Below are 21,551 nucleotides of genomic sequence, written 5' to 3'. Positions count from 1 at the left end.
GCGTGTGTTCTGTACTGCATACTTAGTTTACTGATACATGTACGATAATGCTTACGTTCACAATGACTATTATTCTTTAAATATTCCAAACCGGGTTGGTTGAATACTTATCTTCTAGGATTTAACTCTAAACATGTATTGCACAAGCGATTTTACTATAATTTCACCTTAAATACAACAAAACTGAACTACGACAGTCTGTTGAGGAGGGGATATGTTGTCCATGAAGGTAAGCACCAAAAACGGATCCATGATGGATAGAGAGCGTGTGCTAATCTTGCAGTTATGTCTGCAACTTCAACTCCACCTTGTGTCTACGCTATAGCTTAAACAATTAATCCATCAATTCTCCCATGTTTGTAACTCCCCTGTACAGCTTCCCAGCTCCGTGGTAATCCGAACACAAGGAGATGAATATCCGTTTAGTTCCGTACCTTGGCCCTGACTGGGGTTGGAGAGTGGGTCGGTGTCGCGTTCCGACTATCACCGATGTTTCCATCCACCGAATTACGTCGCACGGGGTCCGCTGTTCCGTTCGATTCCATCGACGCTTCGTACTTTTTGATGAGCGCATTATTGTTCGCATAGGTTACCTCAAGTCTACGGGGGAAGCAGTGAATGGGAAGTTGAAAAGAAGGTAATTCTTTAAACAGTTTCGAAATCGTCTATTCAACGACAATCCGCACATGCAGCAATTCTATGCGTCTTTTTGTTTCTGCGTGTGAGCCCATTTTCGGTTGGATCGCACTTTTGGCGCGTGAGGAAAGCGAAATTTTAAAACATGCAGGTTCCCTGCAGCCCATGGGAGGATGGAGCATTTAGTCAATTAGGTTAGCTTGCGTTCGGATGGAGATGTAGGTTGGCTTGTGGTGTATTTGTTAGCAGTTCGGTTACAACCAACCACCCAGCGAATTTCCCGCTTCGCGAGCTTACTTTGGCACTTCCAGCGGTCGAATCAAGCTCTGTATGATCTTCCGGTTGGCCGATAGCGCTGGCCCACTCACGCACAGCGTGGCCGACTTAAGGTAGTTGACCAGTTCCTTCGTGTAGTTTTCCTCGCCCTCCTTGCTGACCGCCTTCGTGTCCTTCGAGGAGTTGAAGTTGAACGGAAATACTTTGCGGAACTTGGAGCGAAAACCTACGAATGAAAGTGTTTCCAATTGAATGGAACCCTGAACGGTAATAATTGCGCTTGGGCCGTTGTGATTCACACCCTGTTGCATACCGTTTTGTGTTGGTTGTGGCGTGATGCTGCAGCTGCGTGCCTTGAGCGCATTCTTGTCCACCGGTAGATTAATGTCGTGCGACCATCTACCGCAGGGTGTCGATTTGTCCAGCAGCCGTGCCCGGGCGCACTGTTCTATCGTTTCCGCACAGGTGTGTCTGAAAGTGTCGAAAGCAGACTTCGTCCTTAACAACATTTGTTGGCAAAAGGGGTAACAATGCGATTGCACCTACCTGCCACAAAAGCGTGCCCACTGTTCCGCCCTAAATCCTCGTCCGGTATCGGTTTCGACTGGCGATGCCCCTGTCCGAGGGAGGGGAAAACGAATGACGAAGTACCGGAGACACCACGTGGAGGGATAATAAGGAAAAATGGAAAATATCTACACCGAAAACAAGAAAAAAAACCGAAGCGTGTAACACTTACCAGCAAAGAGCAGCAGCTTAGCGCACCGTGTCCTGCCCTGAAGGGCGGCCTTCATCAGTGGCGTGAAGCCCAGGTTGTTCTTCGGATCAATGGTCAGGCTGCGACATTTGGTGATGAGCATGTTCACCACGTCCGAGAGACCTGTGCGAATTATGTCAGAATTTTATAACAATAAAACAACTGGTGAGGAGCTCAAATACAATGAAGAATTCAGAGCCTCAAGTGTCCTTGTACTACCCAACACTCAAGCGCGAGTTGTTGACCTGCAAGAAGGTTTCACACCGTACGCACTTGCATGCATTATAAACTAAGTCCATAGACATACATATAAATAGCACCGTGGAAGAAGCCCCACATGGACTCATAAAACAATCCCCTCCCGCACTCCGTGAGCAAATATGCCAGCACCCACATTCCACTTACCGGCCTGGGCTGCAAAATGCAGCGGTGTGTTACCCTCGTTGTCCGGTTTGTTGACATCGATGCCGGGCAGTTGTAAAAACAGCTCCAAAAAGTTGGTTAAGTTCGTCGAGCAGATGTACGAGATGGCCGTCTGGAAGGAGAGCGCAAAAGAAGCAACGGGTTACTGAGGTGTGGTGTGTGGATTCGGGCGGTGCAATTCGTCACGCACACGTTGTACTGCATGTGATGAATTTATTATTTCAACGACTGTCAAACAAGCGGTAGGAAGTGGCCACAGTTTTGACCATCGGGCAGGAGGTTGAAGATTTTCGATTGCAGTTCAAACCCCGTAGGAAGTTTGTCAATACTGGTGGAATGTGATCGGATATTCGAACTAGCGGAATAGGAAGTTGACGGTAGTCACGTACTTCACGCGGAAGGTTAAGCAAATTCAATTCGGAAACGATCACAAAGCATCGTGATCAAATTGATTCGTTTCATGTAAATTTGTAAAGTTGAAAAACTTTTGAACTGCAATAGCTAGAGATTTTAAATGTTTATATATAGAGTTGGAAGGTGTAAGCATTTAGAGATATTAGGTCAACGTTAATGAAGTAATATCAACAAAGTACTCAAGCTATTTATCGCCTGTTTAAGGTCATTGGTGTGTGCAATGCTATCAAACACTATAAATAGCATCAAATAAGTGGTTTGTTTATCACATTCATATCATACATCACACACTCAACCTAATAAAACGTCATGCAAAACACACCAATCCTGAATTACTTGATCGCTCATGGTCATTGCTAACCTTTGTGCAATAACTCACAACCCAATTATTAATCATGCTCAAATTGCGAACACAGTATCACACCATTAAAGCTTACATCAAACCGTATGTTTCGACACGTACCGCCGGTACATTCCTAGTGCCATTGTTTGTTGCTAATAAATCAGCCACCAGAAAGGCCATCCACCGGTCTAAAACCTTTCTTCATCTAACGGGCACGAAATCGAACACAATTATTGCCCCCTTTCCGCTACACCCCGGCAAGTGTGAAAAAAGGCCAACGGGGAGGCACGTTAGTCGATGACAGCGTAAACAAATTGCGCCGTCCGCAAACGAGATGAACCATTTTCCGATCGCACATGCTTTTGTTCTTTTTTTTTCTTAGGCGACTTACTACTTTTTTCTTGGCTTCTGAATGTGTGGTACACGTTTGAGTGAATTTCCTTTTAGGTGTTTGTTTTTGTTTCAGAATGGTACTAAATACAGCAGAACGTCGATTATCCGGGGCCTGATTTACGGACAGGCGGATTATCCGTGAGCTTAGCAATGACAACTAGTAAAAGTGTTTTGATTTTGTTTTCCCCGTTTATCGTTTTGGCCGAGAGGAACTCCAAAGATTTCTATAAAGAATTTGTTTACAATACAAGATTCTACAAGAAATTTTGTATGAGTTAATAGTTACGATTTTAAGCTACAGTGATCAACTATTATAAAAATAAAAACATCTTTGGGATTATAAAGAAGACGCTACAACCGCTATGAGGTCTTGATCAACTGCAGGAATCTGCTAAACTCCTGCTGCACTCACGGCAGAGCCTCATTTCCTGGAAAAACATCATCCCAACCTGTCTGTCTGACGCATCAACGTCTTCACACCTCCTCAACGGCTCCTTAATATGAATTTATATCTATAAGTCCATATGAAGGACTCAAAAAGACTTATATAGTCGTAGTATATATATAGCATAGTAGACGAATCTCTATGGTGATGACATATTATAGCCATAATTGGGTCTCCTTATGCTAAACGATAGTAAAACGCATATACTATCGTCTTCATCGTCAAATATTGCACACACAAAGCTGTCCCTTTTATCCGTGAAAACCGATTAACCGACATGCGGCCGGTCCGTAGTTGCTCGGATAATCGACGTTATGCTGTAGTGTTTGGAAAGTTCCACTTCCAACGATTTTCTCTGACAAAATTAGATGTGAGTGTGGAAAAGGTATTATAACTTCAACCAACCGTGTTCGAATAATACAACATTCCAAACGTGTAACAATGAGTTGAGCGCTAACGTTTACACTTTATTGTCGCACCTTTTTTCCCTCCATTAGAAGTTTCACGTTCCCCTCCGAGGCCTGCTTTGCAAAGAATAGTTTACAAATCACTGTTTGAGAGTGACCAGACGGAAAAACAACCTTACAAGCGCGGAAATGTTCCAAGTGTAAACCACGCTATTGTACGCATTGTTGTCCCGACCATTTTCCTTCCATTTCCCTATTTGCGTGTGTATTGTTTGTGTACTGCAACTTTTAATAGTCCACCGTTCCCGGAACACTGTAGCCAAGCGTGGTCAGCAGGTTTCCCACGAGTTCGCTCCGCAACGTTCGATCAGCAACAACGTACCGGAAAATTATTTACTTCCAACGGGATTCTTACGCGATGCATTCGCGTTCCACGCTTACGGGGTCCCGGTCCCGTTTGTGGGTGGGTGGTTTCCGTGTGTTTACTTCGGTGTGCCGGGAAATGGATGCTTTTGGTAAGGTTTTTCAAACCCCCTTTAACCCCAGAAAAATGGAACTGGCCGGGGAAGGTAAGACACATTGCCCGATGGACTGTCATGCGAGCAGACATCGACGGTGGTGAATCAGTGTGCTGCGGTTGCTGCTCGGCAATAACACGGGTTGTGGCGTGTGTTTAAATTGACTTACGATCCCGAAACCCCCCCTCGGATCACAATGCGTCCGAAACGATTAAGCCGAACCAATTGAGTTTGCGAGATTTACTTGGCTGTGTCGATCACGTCAGTACTGTAAATAGATCAACCAGAACCCGCCCCCGATATATTTAAAGCCTAATTAATTATGAACAAATCTTCCGGCATATGATCCTCGTTTGGAAATGGGGGAAAACAGAATTATCCCAATGTTAGTTGCAATATTTATCATCAATATCGAGGCAAAGCTACCCGATACTAGATAGCGTTTCATAAGCCAAGCAATAGCCTTCTACGCTTTAAAAAAACAAACCAAACATTCCAATCGGCACTGACAAGCCCTTGCACAGACTATCAATGTACACAAAGCCTTGTCAGTCTGGGCCCAATGACACGCTCCAATTAGTTTAATCTATTCTCATTTTATGCTTTGTCTCATCCCCAATCGTACAACAGCACTATGGCACTGGTTTCCGAACAGTCGAAGGACCAAAGGAGCTGTCTGCCGTGGGTGTTTATAAATACTATCGCAATTATTTAACAGCAGTTTGTACATTCATTCAACCATACGTAAAACACGTCCTACTAGCGTAAAATACTTCGCAGAAGACTATTAAACGACATCTATTTATTCATTTATCTAATTGCAATACACTGAAACATATTCAATATATTCGAACCTGTACTTATATTGTTATTATTTACTGTCGTAAATAGGAAGTTTTTACAAATGTTTGTTGCAACAATTTCTTAGTTCAAGTAAAGAAATGGAAAGTTTTCTAAACGACAAAGTATCCAAAAAAAAGGGCTTTTTACTAAATCAACTTCCTTATCGGCATAACAACCTCAAAAGGCCTAGGCCTGTCATACTCAGTCATGTGCACGGACGATTGGTCCGGATGGGATTTTGGACCAGTCCTGTTGTGTGGAAACTGGTACCGCCACCAATATAATACTGGGTCGCCCCATATATTCAAAATTCATAATATTAAAAGTAGAATAATATAACATACAGTTTTTTACCGAGTTACGCGAAAAATGCGTACCAGGGAAAATAATACAATTTTCTTGTCACGTTACGAAGCACATTATTAATTGACATTTAACGATTATTTCGACAATTAGGGTAAATTTGTTGCCAAAATTTATGGTTTTAATATTGAAATGTAACGTATTTTTGGGAAAATTTGACAAAAGAAAGTATTTCCACGCACAAAATTCCAATTAGAACTGTCAAAATTTTTAGATTTGCGTATCTGAAAATCGTATAACTCGGGAAATGACTGTACCGTAATATTCAAAAATAAATGTGGAATGATGTAGGCGAATCAGTTAAATCATTGTTATTGTAAATTACAAGAATTGTTCATTCCCCAATAAACCACCACTGTTACTATTACAACAACTTGTGCTTCTACTACTACTACTTCTACTACTACTATAATATAATACTATTTAATATTAACATAAATAAACCATATGGTTTAATATTTACAAGCCCGAAATATCAAGTGCTCAAGATAGTGTATTGCATAACGAACTCCCATTAGAACTTGCGTAAGAGTTAAGACCAGCCTCGCAGATCAAAGTATCATTTGAAAACACATTACAAAAACATACCCTTCCGCTGCGATCAGTAGAATTGAGGTTCTCCTTCGAGATGCCATTCTCCAGAATGTCTCGGAACACTTCCTTCAGCAGATACTCGTTTGCATCGCGGGATGCACGCAGCAGTGTCGTCACCGTCGGTACCTGTTCAAGACTCATCCTGAGGGCACGTATCCGTGAGCTAAGTGTTGGACTGAAAGTAATGCAGAATAATGTTGGATTTAGATAATTTATAACTAAAAAAAAAGCTTAATATCGCTATTATTTTTTTCCACTAGTTACTGACGTCATTGGTTTCGGTTGGTGGCCGCACGGTATACACCAATCAAGTGGTGTGTTCTTTTATTCTAAACGACCTAAACGATGCCGTTTACGTTCCACGGAGTTGGTTGTTTCGTTTCCAAATGTCTCGTGTCACTTAACGCTCGGGATTTGTAAAACGTTCCCGATGATGCATGGTAAAAGGAGCGAAAAGTTGCATCAGCATCAGTGCCCGGCCTGTAATGCTGTATGCATTCTGCTGCACGGGCCGCATTGCACAATTTCTTCGTATTTTGGGAGGATTCACACGCTGCCACGGTGCCGTTGACCGAGGAATGTGTGCGGGTCCATCCCTGTGTCCAACTCGCCCGTAGTTGAACGTCTCTGGGAACTGTTGGGTAGCTGGGCAGGAACGCGATGAAGCAAGACTGACACACACACCCCCGGCACGGTGTTTATGCTGGTGAGGGCAGTAAAGTAGTACAACATTTCCCACATGGGGCCTTACCAGTGTTTCCACATTCCCGAACTACCCAATCCGATGGTGTGTGTGCGTGTATGCTTACGCCAGTTTCTTGCCCTCGATCAATCGATATAAATAGAGTAGCGTCTTGAGTGCCGCATGGCACCATGCAGTGTGCAGCACAGGGTGTCTCTCGTGCGGGTTGTCCGTGCGATGCCCCAACTAAATCACGGGCTTAATCACGTTTGCATGTCACCTCCCGGGAGGGAGCATATTCGTCCCGCCGTACTATGATGGCTGACGTAACGTCCGTTCGATGCCTGATGTGGCTTTCTTTCGCCTCATGGAAGTACACTTCCGGAGCTAGAACGTTACGTTCGCTCTGGGTCTACTGGCGAGCTTCTTCGAATTGCTCAACTGCACCCTGCCATCCGGCCACAGTCCAGTGATCCGCTGATGAGTGTTTTGTGTTTTAATAGGCTCATTAATCGCCACTGAGCATTACGCTAAGGCGCACTGTGATGCATACAACGCAGTGAACAATGCTACCAGAACGGAGTAATCAGAAATACACGACATAAGCGATGGCGCGTAAGCCACTTTGACTGAGGTCGTGTACTCAAATGCATACTAATGAGCGATAGGAAGGCTAAATGGCTGTCTGACGACCGAACGCTTCTAGTTTTATGAAAATTATGTCGTCGGTGAGGAAGACGCTCTACCTTGGGGTGAAGTTTAACAAGTTGCTGGTATTTTGCAATCAACTTGTGATATTAAACACGATACCCATTTATCCATTTATATATAATATATATATATATATATTTCCATTTATCATTATCCTATATGCGTTCTCTAATAAGTACTCTATAATAGTATCCTTTTTGTAATTTCTCTTATTCGATCACTTCTCGTTTCTCCTCACATGCTGTCTATCAGTTCTTTTTATTCATTTTTTCCGCGTTTTGGTTTTCTTTGTTAGGGTTAGAACTTTAGTTAAATAAGCTGACTGTTGTACAGTATTAAAGGCAAACAATAAATAAATCAAACAGTTATAAAAAAAAACAGTAAATGTGTGCAGTTCTTAATCTATATTCTTCCTTTCCTTTGGTACGGGGGTCCCCAAACTTTTCGGCTTATTTGCGGGACATTTACACAGATATTGCGCTCCAGATATATTTTTGTTTACTTAATATAGGTATTTGCATTTAATTAACTAAAACAATAATTGTTATTTGAACTGTTAGAAAATAATACAAATTTATGTAAATAATGTAGTTCTATAACAACTAAAGTTTAGCAACAGTGTCGCGGGCCGCACTGGCGGCCTTCGAAGGCCGTAGTTTGGGGACCCCTGCTTTAGTACAAAGCAACGATTTTTAGTAGCTTTTAGTACAAAGCATATGCTGCATATATCTATCAGCAGTTCAAACAGATGTCTATCGCCACTGACACGTTCCATAGTCATTTCTTTGAAGTTTTCTGAAGTTTGAAGTGAGGAGCAGAGAATAAACTCACACACAACATCAGCAGCCAATCTCTCGCCAATCTCGCGGTGCGAAGACGCATAGTATCCTAGCAGGGTACTATTGAAAAAGTGCGAACGACTGAAGGAATTTTTATTTTTAATTCCCCAATCCAAACGACCGAACACGCACGCTGTATCAACCACAGATGATATGAAACGATGCCGAGCACAAGTGCTCACAGTAACAAAGAAGGATGAAAGGATTAGTTGAGGGAAATTTTACACAAACAGATGGTCTTCTTTGATCGTCCTCTACTAAGACTATACGTGCCACTAACGTTACGAAGCTGATCTCAGCTACCGAAAGGTGCGAAACGATATAGCTTACATTAAATTCTAACGAGAACAATTCATCATACCGTACATCTGCGTTTGTTTGGATTATTTCGTATGAGAGTTCCACGGGTACAGCTGCGTGTCCCAGACCCTTAACCAACCGCGGTACCTCTCAATCGATCAGGCCCGATCGTCCGCAGATGTCTGCCGGCCAACAACAGTGCAGCCCGATGATGGATACAGTTTATGTGATGCTGCGTCGTCTAACGCCAGACTTGTACAGCTTTCGCGATAGAACACGGCGTGCTAGTTTCATCTCTCGAGGAGGAAATTTTGGACACTGCCACATCACTCTCAAGTGTGATTTGAAACGGACGGATTCGGGGTGACGCAGTGCGGTAAAATCCACGAATCTCAGAATTAAAGAACATTCATCCCACTTTGCGTCGAACCGTGTCCGTCAGGGGTCACGATTTGGCGCAGACGAATGCTCAAAGCGTACCACAGATCCAGTTCTGGCTGTGCCGCGAATTACGTCTTACTTCCTATCAACTTACTACTATGCCGAAGAATAACACCAACATGGCAAAACAAAACAAAAATCAAGGGAAACGCTTAAAATTAACTGGTTTCGGCGGAGATGTCATAACCGCCCGATGCTTTACAGATACTGTACAATCGCGACTGACCTCCACCGTGACCAGAGGACCGTTGTTTACGTGTTGGCATTGGGTTTGGTATTTATTTATTTATTTTCTTTCCTTTCCCTCGCTCTTGTCCACTCGAATGACGTCTTGTTCGAACAGTGAAAGTTATGCCGCATGACCCATGGGGCTTAGCAAGGTTGATAAGGAAGACAGCAAACGTTATCAAACTCTGAGCATGTGTAAGTTTATTCGCTTTTTTTTTCTTGCATTGCCGATAGCCGAATTACGATTATTTAATCGCACATGTGCAGGAGAGTACATGTGCCCCCAGAGCAGGAATGATGGATGTGTGAATTTGATGCAGTGATTGACGTTTAATTAGCATTTCTGGACAAGAAACCATTAAACTGTGCACCATCTTCCCAGAAACGGTTTTCCATCGTGCCGTGTAAATAAAAGTCGACAGTTTGCCTTCCGACCGGTTTGCTAAATGCGCTATGATAAATTATCGCACGTTTAAACCCCTTTTGCTGTACAGTTCTAGACACCGGGAAACATGCGTTCTGGGTGGTTAAAATTTTGAAATTGAGGAGCTTCGCTGTACCAGCGCAGGGGGAGCGAGCGTGAAAGTTTGCACAGTGCTGGGGCGCATCCATTTTTCATCTTCATTTGCGGGCGTAAATGTATAGCCAGAGTCCTGTACAAATAGACCATCCGTCCATACGCGTACCAACGGTGGGAAAGAACCACCGTGAGCATGAAAAAAAAAACCATCCCCATATCATCCATTGCAGCGAAAATCTGCGAAACACGTCAGCACTTGGAATGGTTGGTGCGATCACTGGTTCGATCCAGACCGGTCGGGATGGGGCAGGGTAGCGAAGGAAGCGATACATTCATCTCTTTGGTGGATAAATATTTATCCTACAACTTTTGCGGCCGGTAGGATGCCGTTTGGTTTGGCTGCTGGAGGCTGGCGGCAATTCTTCGCCAACATATTCGCCGACCACATCATACACCCGTGTGCAGGCGATCATGGGATGGGTTAGAGGCGTTAACTAACTACTAGGAAATGGAAAGAAATAATCACTGAACGGTTTGAGTATGACTAGACGCAAGATCCATGGCGTTACCATCACCGAACGAGCAATGTCTGGAGACTTGCTCTACGTAAAAATTAGTGTCCCACTAGTAGCAGCTGTACGGGTCAATTGGTTGGATTTAATTTGTGTGACACATCTGCAGCACCCCTGCGCACAATCAATTGATTGTACCTTGTGGGCGAATCTGTCGCTCGATCTGATCAGTCTAGTGCACTGATTTTGCTTGCACGGCAGACATTCACTGTCACCATCACCGCGCTACCGTTAAACGCTCCGGGAAGCTATTAATAAACGGGCGAGGTGGCACCTATTGGCATGGGCCATAAATCACACCTTTACCAAAAACCACTGCTGCTCACCGCCGAAGAGGTTGCTGAAGATCACTACTAGCAAAATGCAGCTACTGATAAAACCTTCCTGCTTGTGGTGTGGCGATCCCGGAGATAATGCATCATAAAGCTGTCTTACACTTACTAAAACAAAAACAGGGTTTGTTTATTTTAGTACACGGTCCGTTTGTTTCACTCCTTCGAGGTGGTGTTCCTTACCAAGCCGCACTTGGCGTGCACTTGGGCCACTTGCTAGATATTAGTATTTATCTATTCGGCAAAAGGTGGGAACAAATCTTTCTCCGAACCGTTTCAGATGAATGTGTTTAGCAGTGGCGCTCCGTATAAATACACCTCGCTGAGAAATGATGTGCGATCGGTATGGTGCGAACGTGTTCCGAACATTGCAAAACTGCTCGAACAAACTCCCTCGGTTAAAATCCACGGTTGTTTGTTTGATCGCATCCGACACCTTTTTGATTTACGGCCCACCACCACCGCTCAACCCGAAATCTTCGCTCGCAAGCGTATTATCACCTGTCAATTACCGGGCATGTGCAGGTGTGGTGTGTGGCGAGTCAATTTAGATACCGATCAGCCCATTATTTATCGCCCCCAAGTCCGAGCTAATTATTGTGTGTGTGTGTGTGTCTGTATGTCTTTAACTTTTAACGAGCGTTTGTATTTCACCCAACCGTGAACTCTGGCGAACGTATGATGCCGGCTGTGGAATTGTGTTGACATATCTTCGTTCTACGATCGCGAGCACTGTACATCTTCATTTTTGCATCCTTCACCCCTGCATTAACACCAATACGTCGAATGATGCTCCGCTGTTGGTGAAATGCTAGTTCTCACTGTGATAAACATTTTCTTCCATCGATCTTGTCGACCACCCTTCCGGATACAGTTGCAACCCTTGGTTTTCTCGCATCAAACAAACGTGCAACACTGTATGTCACGTCTAAACGCAATCGCAATATTGCAATAGTCCCCGTTCAATCGGACAATTACGACGCAGATAGCAAAGCAAAAAGACAAGCCGAATGCATACGATGCAATATCTGCATCCGCTGCACAGTGTTTGATTTATTCTAATTGTTGTTTAGCTGTCAATGGTCGCGTTGCGTTGCAATTTTTGCAAGGTTTTTACGCCGGCATCGACAAACCTTGCCTTGGCGAGGGGGAGGGGATCTCACCATGCCGGATGATGCTATCGTTCGGTGGTTATTCCTTTCCGCTTTTAATTGCCGCCGGCCACCACCGGCATAAATAATATGGACCGCAAGCGTGTATGCGGATGTGTGTGCTTTAGCTCATCACCGCCAATTCGCGTTTGAAAATCGATCGAAATGCCAAACGGTGTCGGAGCTGTTAACAACGCCGTTTTTTACGAAGCGTTTTTTTTTTGTTTTTTTCATGCGATGTTGAGTTTCTTTTTTTATTTTCAATTTGTGTGATGACAGTTTTTCCGACCCTTTCCCGCGTCTCACCAAACGGTACAGTTTGCCCCAGTTTTTCGATTCTCGATATAGCGACCCTCTGGTGAGCCGGGGTTGCATTTGGCGCTGGGGTGAGGTTGCGTTTTCGTTGCCGATCGTTAATGTCAAACGCCATACTGTCTCAGGTCGGCTCAACAACATCCGTTTCGACGGAACCGGGGGCCTTTATTTCCACCCTCTACCCCTGTTTTTTTTTTTTTTTTTTTGGTGCTGTCTACCACACCCTTCCCGATTGGAACGGTTCGATGCTGGATTGATATTTTTAACGGACAGCGTGTAGTCGAATGTTTGTTTACCTATTCATTTCCGCGCCCAATAAGTGGCGTTTAATTATATTTATGTGGTGTTTTCTTTTTGCTTTTTGGTTTCACTACCCAAAGAGGGGGTTTTAACTCTTCGTTTTACGTATAGGTGAACATCTCACACACAACAAAAAAATACAGCATAAAAGAACATTTGCACCCGGATTTCACATTTCCAAATCGATCTCTATCTGCTTTCATTGGTTCGGTTGAATAATTGAGCAGGAATTTGGACAGAGAAATTCACTTTATCAACAGCACGCGAGTGCAGCGATAAACGTGTCACTCGATAGGGTGGCTCGATGCAGGCAGCCATTTGCATTGAGCGTTGGCCGTGTAATTACATCGCATTGCGAATGGAAAATCAAACGATTAATCCGTTCGTGCTGTCACGCACCAAATTGTGATTGGGTGGCAAAATGGTGGGATTATGATGCTCTGGTCCAGTATTTAATGTAACATTTATAGCATGCAATTTTGTTTCGCTGAGATATTGCTAGGATAGACAAACGGCCTGGCCTTTCTCCCATCAATAACAACTAGATATTAATAGAGTGTTGCTGTCATAAAAAAAGGTGTCTATCCGTTATGACGGTCTGTAAGTAACGAGAACATAACACCCAAAGGTTCCCTTGTTGCGATCAACCGGCCAGCTAGTGATCGATCGACAGGTACGCACTCGAACATTTCACTCAAACATCACCATCAAATTAATGCAAACCGTGTACCAGCTTGGTGGCGCAGTAGAGCATTGCAGTTTAAAATAAATATAACTCACGATTTATAGCGACGCCGTGTTGTTTTTTCACCGCTGCCTTTCCACGCAAAACCGTGACGCGCGTGTTTCACTCAACTGGAGGGCAGGGAACCGGATGGGAAGCTACCGTTCTGACGAACGCACTCACCACGGGGTGGAGGAATTATGTATCGGTTTAGAAACAATTCGCAACAAGAAACAAACCACCCCACGGAACCTCCACTACCCGCCTTCAACCCGACTATTGATTATTCGCTTGCACTATATTTTTGTTCGCCCCGAATTGGTTCTGATTGGCGGTGGAACAGAGTTTGAAACACAAAAAATTAAACCGTCACTTTTGGAAAAGCTGGAATCAAACGATGGGAGCTGCCGGACGACCGACCGTATACTACGAGCTGCCGGGTGGTAAATGAACAGTTTAGCTCAGCTGCCGGTTTAAAAACACGCAGAAAGAAAAGCAAAGTTGCTGGCGCGCGTTTATGCGGTAGGATTGAAAGCGCCAGCGCGTGATGGTGAAATATTTCACGCCTTGCGAAAGTTTGCGAGCTTTGAAATGTGTGAAATATTTCACTAGTGTTTGCGTGTACAGGAAATTTTCCGAGATACGCTACCGAACCGTAGCCATACCCCCCGTAACGAACCGCAAAAGATACGTGTGTCTCGAAATTTCGCGTATGTCGAAACATGGTGCAGTATCATTTATGCTTCAAAGTTACAAAGTCGACTTCCTTCTCTGTACTTTATTTGCTCAGCAATGCAAACGACTTTTTGAATGAAAACATTAACAGAATTAAAAAAATAATTGTTTTATATGAAAACGGGAGGTATTTTCGATCAATTGTTCACCTGTTTGCTTAGATTTTGTGCTATAATCTAACTCGGAACTAGTTGCTTTTAACGGTTTCAAGTTAATTTAAAGCCCTTGACTAGACCCGATTGTCTTTAAACCTTAACAAACCTTTTAGAAGATTCTTAAAATTTTTCCTAAAATAAGAAGTTGATTTATAAATGTTATTTTAATTTTTAACCTGGTATTCAAAATTTAGTTATAAATTTACTGCATCGATTATTATATTTACTGGCAATGGAAGTTATACTCTTACCTTTTCGTTTCCGACTTGCCCCGGTCCGAACCGATCAGTACCGTCGTGCTGACAGGTGCGCTCGGTTCATGGTTGGCACTTTCTAGCTTTTTGAGCGCGCGATTCGTGCGCCACCTTTCGACAAAGTCCCAAAACTGGGCGGTGTTCCGGTCCCGACCGAGGTTCGTGTCCCGTGCGCATCGAAACTTTCCATCGTCCCCCGCAACACCCTTCAGCGGATCGTTCCCATTGCCTGCCGGATCGTGGGATGTTCCATTCCGCTCGTCAGCATTTCCACTGCTACCGTTTCCATCCTGCTCACTGTCTTCAAACTCATCTTCCTCCTCATCGTTCAGCGTTGCTGAGACGGCCGTCTCCATGCCTTCGTACCGATCGGTGTATTCTGGGACGGCTAGATATTGGCCACTTTTCCCGTACATGGAACGATGGTTACCGCCGTTGGGTGTGCTGGTTTGTCGGATAATACTAGACACGTTAATCTCTTCCACACGTCGATCCTTAGGCTCAACTGCTCCGGGCAATTCGACCGATTTGTTGGATGTTTCCTGCACCCTCACCACCATCCCATCCATCGGTGCTAGGTGCGGCGAGATTAGAGACTTCGAATGCCGTCCGCCAGCACCGACACTTGTCTGCAATTTTCCAACCGATTTCGCACGAGTTCGTGCTGCCATTGGTGCCTTCGACGGGTGCGTCTGCGAACCACTGTTTGAGATCGTACGCAGCATGATGGTTGGCTTCTTTGTCGGATGGTTCCAAAGACCGCCAGCAATCGTCCCGAGATCCTCACTCGGTCTGGTACGGTTCACCTGCCCGACGTTATTGTTGACGTCCTCGGAGCTGGGAAATTTTTGATTAATTTGAGGCAACGTTTTCAGTGATCGCGCGGAACCACCGGTCCCAGCACCAGTGGAAGCACACCCATTGCCGGAACCTGATTTTTGCAAGTAAGCCTTCTGTCTGGCCGGTTTCCCATCGGTGGAGGCGCCCGGTGATCCTTTCGGCGAGGATAGTTCGCTTCCACTATCGAGCGAATTGACGGAGGGACGCAGGTGAAGCACGATCTTGTTGTTCAGTTCCTTTGGTTTGTAGGCTCCAGTGCTACCGATCGTGGACGAGGTGGCAGATGTCGGTGTCGGTGTGATCTGTAACGATTGATGGGCACGCGTTTGCGCCGAAGATGGCGTCTGCTGCGACTGACTGATGAGCGTCCCATTCACGTACTGCATTGTTCCGTGTGCCATACGTTGCTTCTGGACGGGGATTGTGGAGGGAACGGCCGGTACGGCCGGTTCGGGCAGGGAGAAACGTACTTTCCGGCTGGTTTTCGGTGGCGACCCGTCCATCATGGGCTGAAACACATCATAAACGGATGCTAGATTAAATGTTGTATTTATTGCTCTTCCGTGCGCATAAATTACGATCAAAGATAGAGAAGTATACGGTGAAAAAGAAGGAGAAAGAGAGAGATATATATAGTGACAGAAAGAGAGATTAAGCAATTTTATTACTATAGAATGTTTTCGTTCCTCGCGATCGCCCTAATAACATCTGTCACGAACTTTGTTTACGATGTTTGGCTGCTGCTGCTGCTGCTGGTGGTTGTTTGTATGAATTCCTTTGCACCACACGTGCACGCTTCGCTACGAACCGCGGTAACCAAATCTCGTAAATCAAACCCAACCAGAAAAGTGTGGCAACAGGGAAAACAATAACCAGATGGGCACTGATTAAGCATTGCATTGCAGTGGGGATCTGCATCGGAAAGTTTTGTTTTTTAACCCTGTCTCGTCTTAGTCATATTAAAGGCCGAAGAAATATGAAGGCAAACAAGCAAGATCGCGTCCGATTCGTTGGCCCAGCTGTTTAACATCAGCGTGGTAAAGCAAATGGTAATTTTTATTGGTGAAAGCACGCATGTGGTTCGCATTATTTTCGTTCACCGAGCAAAACAAACATAAGCAAAAAAGCGTTGAATGATGACCTGGGGCACAATATGGTATTTGGGTGTGAGTTACTCAGTAGTAACAAAACAAAACAAAAGTCTACACCTTAAAATGTTCCATTAATAGTATAATTATTGCTACTAAAAATCATAAAACCGATATGAAAGTTTAAGCAAATATCTCAAAATGAAACAAAATTGCTCACAGGCGTGTTGAATGATGTGTAATGCATTATTAAAAAGGATTGCACCTGAAACTAGCGCTTTCATCAGTCAGCATTCATTATTACATATTTAACACCAATAATCATAAATTCCCGATCGGACGGATCGTAAATTGGTCCATTTTTATTTCGATTACGCTCTGTGTTTTTATGGGCATAGAGGAATTAGACCACAATGAAAACGAACCGTATGGAATAATAAAGAGCACGTAGAACGACCACCAAAACAACCAATTTGTTGCCTTTCTCCAGTGCTTTTTTTTAAATCCTGTTCGCTTCAGTTTTTCGTACACTAAATGTGATAGTTAAACATTTGGAACAATAAACTTTCACTCTGACTGTCACTGAACTGGCCCGATAAAACGATGTGTACGTAAACACATGCAAAGTAGGCTAGGTACAGAGTGTGTTGTCAAATTTGAGGAAAAACAACGTATTGATAATCTCACGAATGTCTCCTATCGTTCAACTTCCCATACACTTCCCAAAATTAAAGCAAACAGTGCCGGTACCGCTGATGCAACGGAACTACTGCCACACTAGAGCGCTCCCTCCCTCCCTTTCCACACCTCCATCAGCTACCCACCCCCAGCTCCAGTCCTCGATAAGAGGAAAAGTGGATCGAGCAGCAGCAGCATTGCTTCGATCGAGATTGTGTGTTTTTGCACATTCCCGGCAAACGGACGTATGACGTACGCCAAAGCGAGGGGAATGACGCATGTATGCCGCCGGGGCGTTCGATTCGAACGAAAGCCGAAACACTCGCGCACCCAAAAATGCCTAGGATCCGGTTTTAATCCCCGATGGAGTTTTTGTTTTGTTTCCCGGTTATGGTTTTTTTTTTCTCGTACTCCAGCAAAACTGGCCAACGCGAGTTGTTTTCCATCGTCGTCCATCGGTATGCGAGATCCGCCTCGCGTCGTTATTTATACCGCCACCTGCGTCCAGCGAGCGTGAATTGCCAGAAAATCGGGCGGCACACCCTAACCGACTGGACCTAAAAAAAAAACTCTGCACGGGCAGGGTAATTTTCCACTAAGGAAGTGTTGCGTTACCATTGCCTGTTCCGTTTTTTCCTGCCTCAACGTTCATTCTCTCGCGTGCATTCGTGTTTGCCCCGGACACAGCGGAACGGGCTGGAAACGGTGGTTATTGATCGCAATGGCCGTTGTTGTCTGTCGTGTGAACAGCGACTAGCAAATAATGAAAACACTCTTTCGGGTTTCTTTTTTTTTTTCGTTTCTTTTCGCCTCCCGATTTAACCGTTTCGCGTACTGTTTTCCGTGTGTCCTCAAAAGGTGCAGGTGCGATTTGCCCCTGCAATGGCTAGTGAACACGCTACCGTGAGCATAATTGTTGGTGAAGTCATTGAACCGTAGCAGATCTATCAACTGAAGTAGGGAAAGGGACGATCCAGTACAGAGAACATAATTTTCACACATATGCAATGTGCTACAATTAAGCACAACCAGGCGCCTCCATCGAAAGGTGATCGTGTAAATTAAATTATGCATGAACGGCTCCTTCTACGATCCTGCGTAATGTAAAGACCAATATTAATTATTATGAATTATAAATTATTGTTTTACTACAATATTTTATTTTTAATTATTATGTTTGTATAAATACAATCATTATTATTAATTATTATACAATTACATCCGATGTTAAAAGAGTTAAGATTAAATATTTTAGAAAATAATGAAATGGTTCAACGTTTTTAATGTTTGGAAATGTGTTCAATGATGTGTCCAAAAATTGTTTCAATATTGCGTAAAAGGGATTATCCCAAAAGTAATAAGCCTCATTTTCAAACAAGTTAATTTATATCCGGGCGCCGATTCGCCGCTTATTGCAGATGGGGCTACACTTTGACGAGCGCTAGACTTCATTCGGTTTTGAGTCCCTACACTTTTAGAAATTACCTTATCTTATTAATCTTATCAATCATCGTGAGCGTTTGATTTTATGGCCATTTTGATTTTACGGCACGGTGTAATGGAGACGTACGGTATACCAAGTTTCTCGTGAATAATGTTGGGCAATGAGCAGCTGAGGGTCTCACACACTCAGCACATCAGTGTGAGTGAGCGAGCATTTCCTACTCTGTTGGATGATGTTGGAAACTCTTTGTTATCTTGCTTTTTATGACGAGTTTTTTTTACAAAAAAAACGTAACCTTTGGTTACGCTAGATAACAAAAAATGATTAGAACAAATCCATAACTGAGCACTTATCGAAAGAGCCTCACAGAAGATAAGGCGGCTAACGACACCATCTCACACAGTGAGCAAAAGAGGTACCTCATTACTCAACTCATTCAATTGAGGTTTTTGCTCAGCTCTACTCACCTAATTGAGGTAGTTAGGCATCGTGGGCCTCGACAACACTACTCGTGAACGACTACCTAGTACGTATGCATCACAGTGTGGTTCCTCAGCCTCCCTACAGTGCAGAATTATCTTCGCCTCTCTTCAGTTTAGTTTCTACGGTTGAAAAGATCGCTAAAATGGAAACCATGGGACTCGATTGAGGACATCCAAAAGAATGTCACAGCACCTCTTTTAAATCCTCCCAACAGAAACGAAAACATCTTCACGGCTTGGAATACCCGTCCCCATACATGTATTGATGCATGAGATGCCTTGTATGAAGATTATTAAGTTTATGCTATTTTTGTTATCAAAAAATCTCCTTACTTTCAGCATGAACCCTGTAATTACATTTGCAACCTAGTCAGTGTATTTAGCAAAATCTCAAGGTTTGCACAGCAGCATTGCTTTTTTGCAATAATTTGTACCTAAATTGTAGCCACACACGATCAGTTATCCATGATTTCGTTGTAATATTGCTGTACACAGGCAATCAATCAACCGTTTTTTTTCTGTTTGCCACGGCACACGCGACACACTGCTGATTTGCATGATTGGCAACGTTCAAGGTGAACATCCGCCAAACTAAAGGTAACACTTTGAAGGTTCCTCGCTTCCCAATCTGGCATCGACCGGATGCCGTGAAGCGCTAGCCATAGCGTGACTCAGTACGTAAGTCGTAATCGAATTCGCTACACTTTGCTCACATTACTATCCTGATGCGGCAATGGCTGACGCCTGGAAGGATTGCCGTAACGGCACGCCTTACTATATTGCGATGGATAGTGTTGCTGGAAGCTATCCCTCCGCACGCTACAAGGCTTCCCAAGCAGCGAAGAAAAGGAGGAAAAAATTGCAAGCAACGCGCGACACAAAGTGGCTTCATTATTCGGTGGAGAGTTTTTATGACGAGGCGATATTCACACCGTAGCGAAACTTTCACGGCAAACGGAGCACTCCCAAGTGTCGCACTGAGGGTCCGATTAATAGCTCATTGAATGGGTTTTCGCGGGTGTCTTTTCGTTGGTGCGTTAAACATAAGTTTCCTTTCTTTGCCGCAGAGAGTCGTAGCGAATGTGGCCTAGTCTAGTTTCTTCGTTGGGGCCTAAACAAGACAGACGAACGTCATTTTCCATTACACGGCAAAGAAAGCACGCTGACACGAGGGAATTAATGTGAGGGTGTAATTTATGTAGCGCGTCAGAAAAACTCGCCTGAAGTCGAGAATCGCGTGAGCGTTTAACTCATTCCGTAGTACCACCGCTGGAAGTTACGTTGGAGTAGGTAATGGTTCGTGATTCGTTTGCTACCATTCCCAAAAACGGCGCCAACGAGTACGAGTAAATTGGAAGGAAACTTGATTTGCAATCCAGACCACATAAACCAGGTCACACTAACCGCCAGCGTGTGGTGGTTGCTTGTGTCCCAAAGGATTGCTCGAGCATTATTGTTCTAATGCTCCTGAGCGATCGGAGTGCTTCGTATCACACCTGCATTGTATCACGCTGGACGGGGTAAAGACTCCGCGTTGGAGTAGGTTCCCCACCCGGAGGTCACGTGTAGTATGCCCCGGATACTATGCACTTGTAAGGAACCCACCACCGTCTTCTGGAACTAGGTGGCGTAGTGCCCCCCACCCTAACAAAACCACGTGACCTTCGCCGATGCAAAAACGGGTGCAAATGGTGTTGCGACCGTAGGGATGACCTGAAACTACCCACCATGCTTCCCGATTCCCATGCACATTTAAGCGTTCGCCATTTTCCGTAAAAAAAATTCGATTTTCCGCTACAATTCCCGTACCGCACTTTCGGCACGGCCGATTTCTTCCTGAAAGTTAAACAATTTTCCGGTGCATTCTTTGCTTTGTGCTTTAAAAAAATGCTTTATTCTTTGCTTCACACTTTTTTTTACAAGAAAACCCATCACTTTACCGTGCAACGAGTGTACATGCAGACGGACACGAGGTGATAAGGAAATGGTGGTGGCAAAAAATTAGCAAAATCCAATCTATTTTTGCACGGGTGTAATGGTCACTTGTCGCACGCACCCGTGGGGAGGGCGAAAATGGTGTTTTGCACACATGACCTATTAAAAGACCGACACAAATCAACCGATTGTCACACGGCTACGAAGGTTTTGTTTATTTTTTAACTGCAAACGATGTTTGTTAAGGTGTTTGTTTTTCGGGGTTCGTTTGTGAATAATGAATGCAAAAAGAAACAGACAACGACGCCGTGTAAAACCAGTTGTCTAAGATTATTTGTTGATTGCGGAACCAAAACAGTGATCGGACTGATTCTGTTACTGTATCATAATTTAGAAATGGCTAGTTGTTTGTT

The 21,551-nt window shown here is 44.1% G+C and overlaps 1 protein-coding gene across 1 annotated transcript; it reads right to left on the bottom strand.

Moving 5' to 3' along the window:
* Positions 1 to 422: 422 nt before the first annotated feature.
* On the bottom strand, positions 423 to 16,017 carry LOC128714785 (uncharacterized). The gene is made up of 8 exons (XM_053809665.1): positions 14,669 to 16,017; positions 6,407 to 6,587; positions 2,075 to 2,204; positions 1,652 to 1,792; positions 1,459 to 1,528; positions 1,226 to 1,383; positions 934 to 1,138; positions 423 to 600 (listed from the first exon to the last, which is right to left on the bottom strand). The coding sequence occupies exons 1-8, from the start codon at positions 16,015 to 16,017 to the stop codon at positions 423 to 425; spliced, it is 2,412 nt and encodes an 803-aa protein (XP_053665640.1).
* Between the last annotated feature and the right edge of the window lie 5,534 nt (positions 16,018 to 21,551).

The sequence above is a fragment of the Anopheles marshallii genome, chromosome 3 (assembly GCF_943734725.1).
Source record: "Anopheles marshallii chromosome 3, idAnoMarsDA_429_01, whole genome shotgun sequence".
Taxonomy (NCBI): domain Eukaryota; kingdom Metazoa; phylum Arthropoda; class Insecta; order Diptera; family Culicidae; genus Anopheles; species Anopheles marshallii.
The sequence above is the reverse complement of the archived record's forward strand: the minus strand, read 5'-3'. Positions and strand labels throughout refer to the sequence as shown.

Bases quoted from the DNA above. Each gene is read 5' to 3' on its own strand.
- LOC128714785 (XM_053809665.1), bottom strand. From the start codon at position 16,017: ATGATGGACGGGTCGCCACCGAAAACCAGCCGGAAAGTACGTTTCTCC. The intron at 1,793-2,074 runs GTAAGTGGAATG...TAATTCGCACAG, and splicing joins GCATTTTGCAGCCCAGGCCG to GTCTCTCGGACGTGGTGAAC. The intron at 601-933 runs GTAAGCTCGCGA...CTTCCCCCGTAG, and splicing joins CGACCGCTGGAAGTGCCAAA to ACTTGAGGTAACCTATGCGA.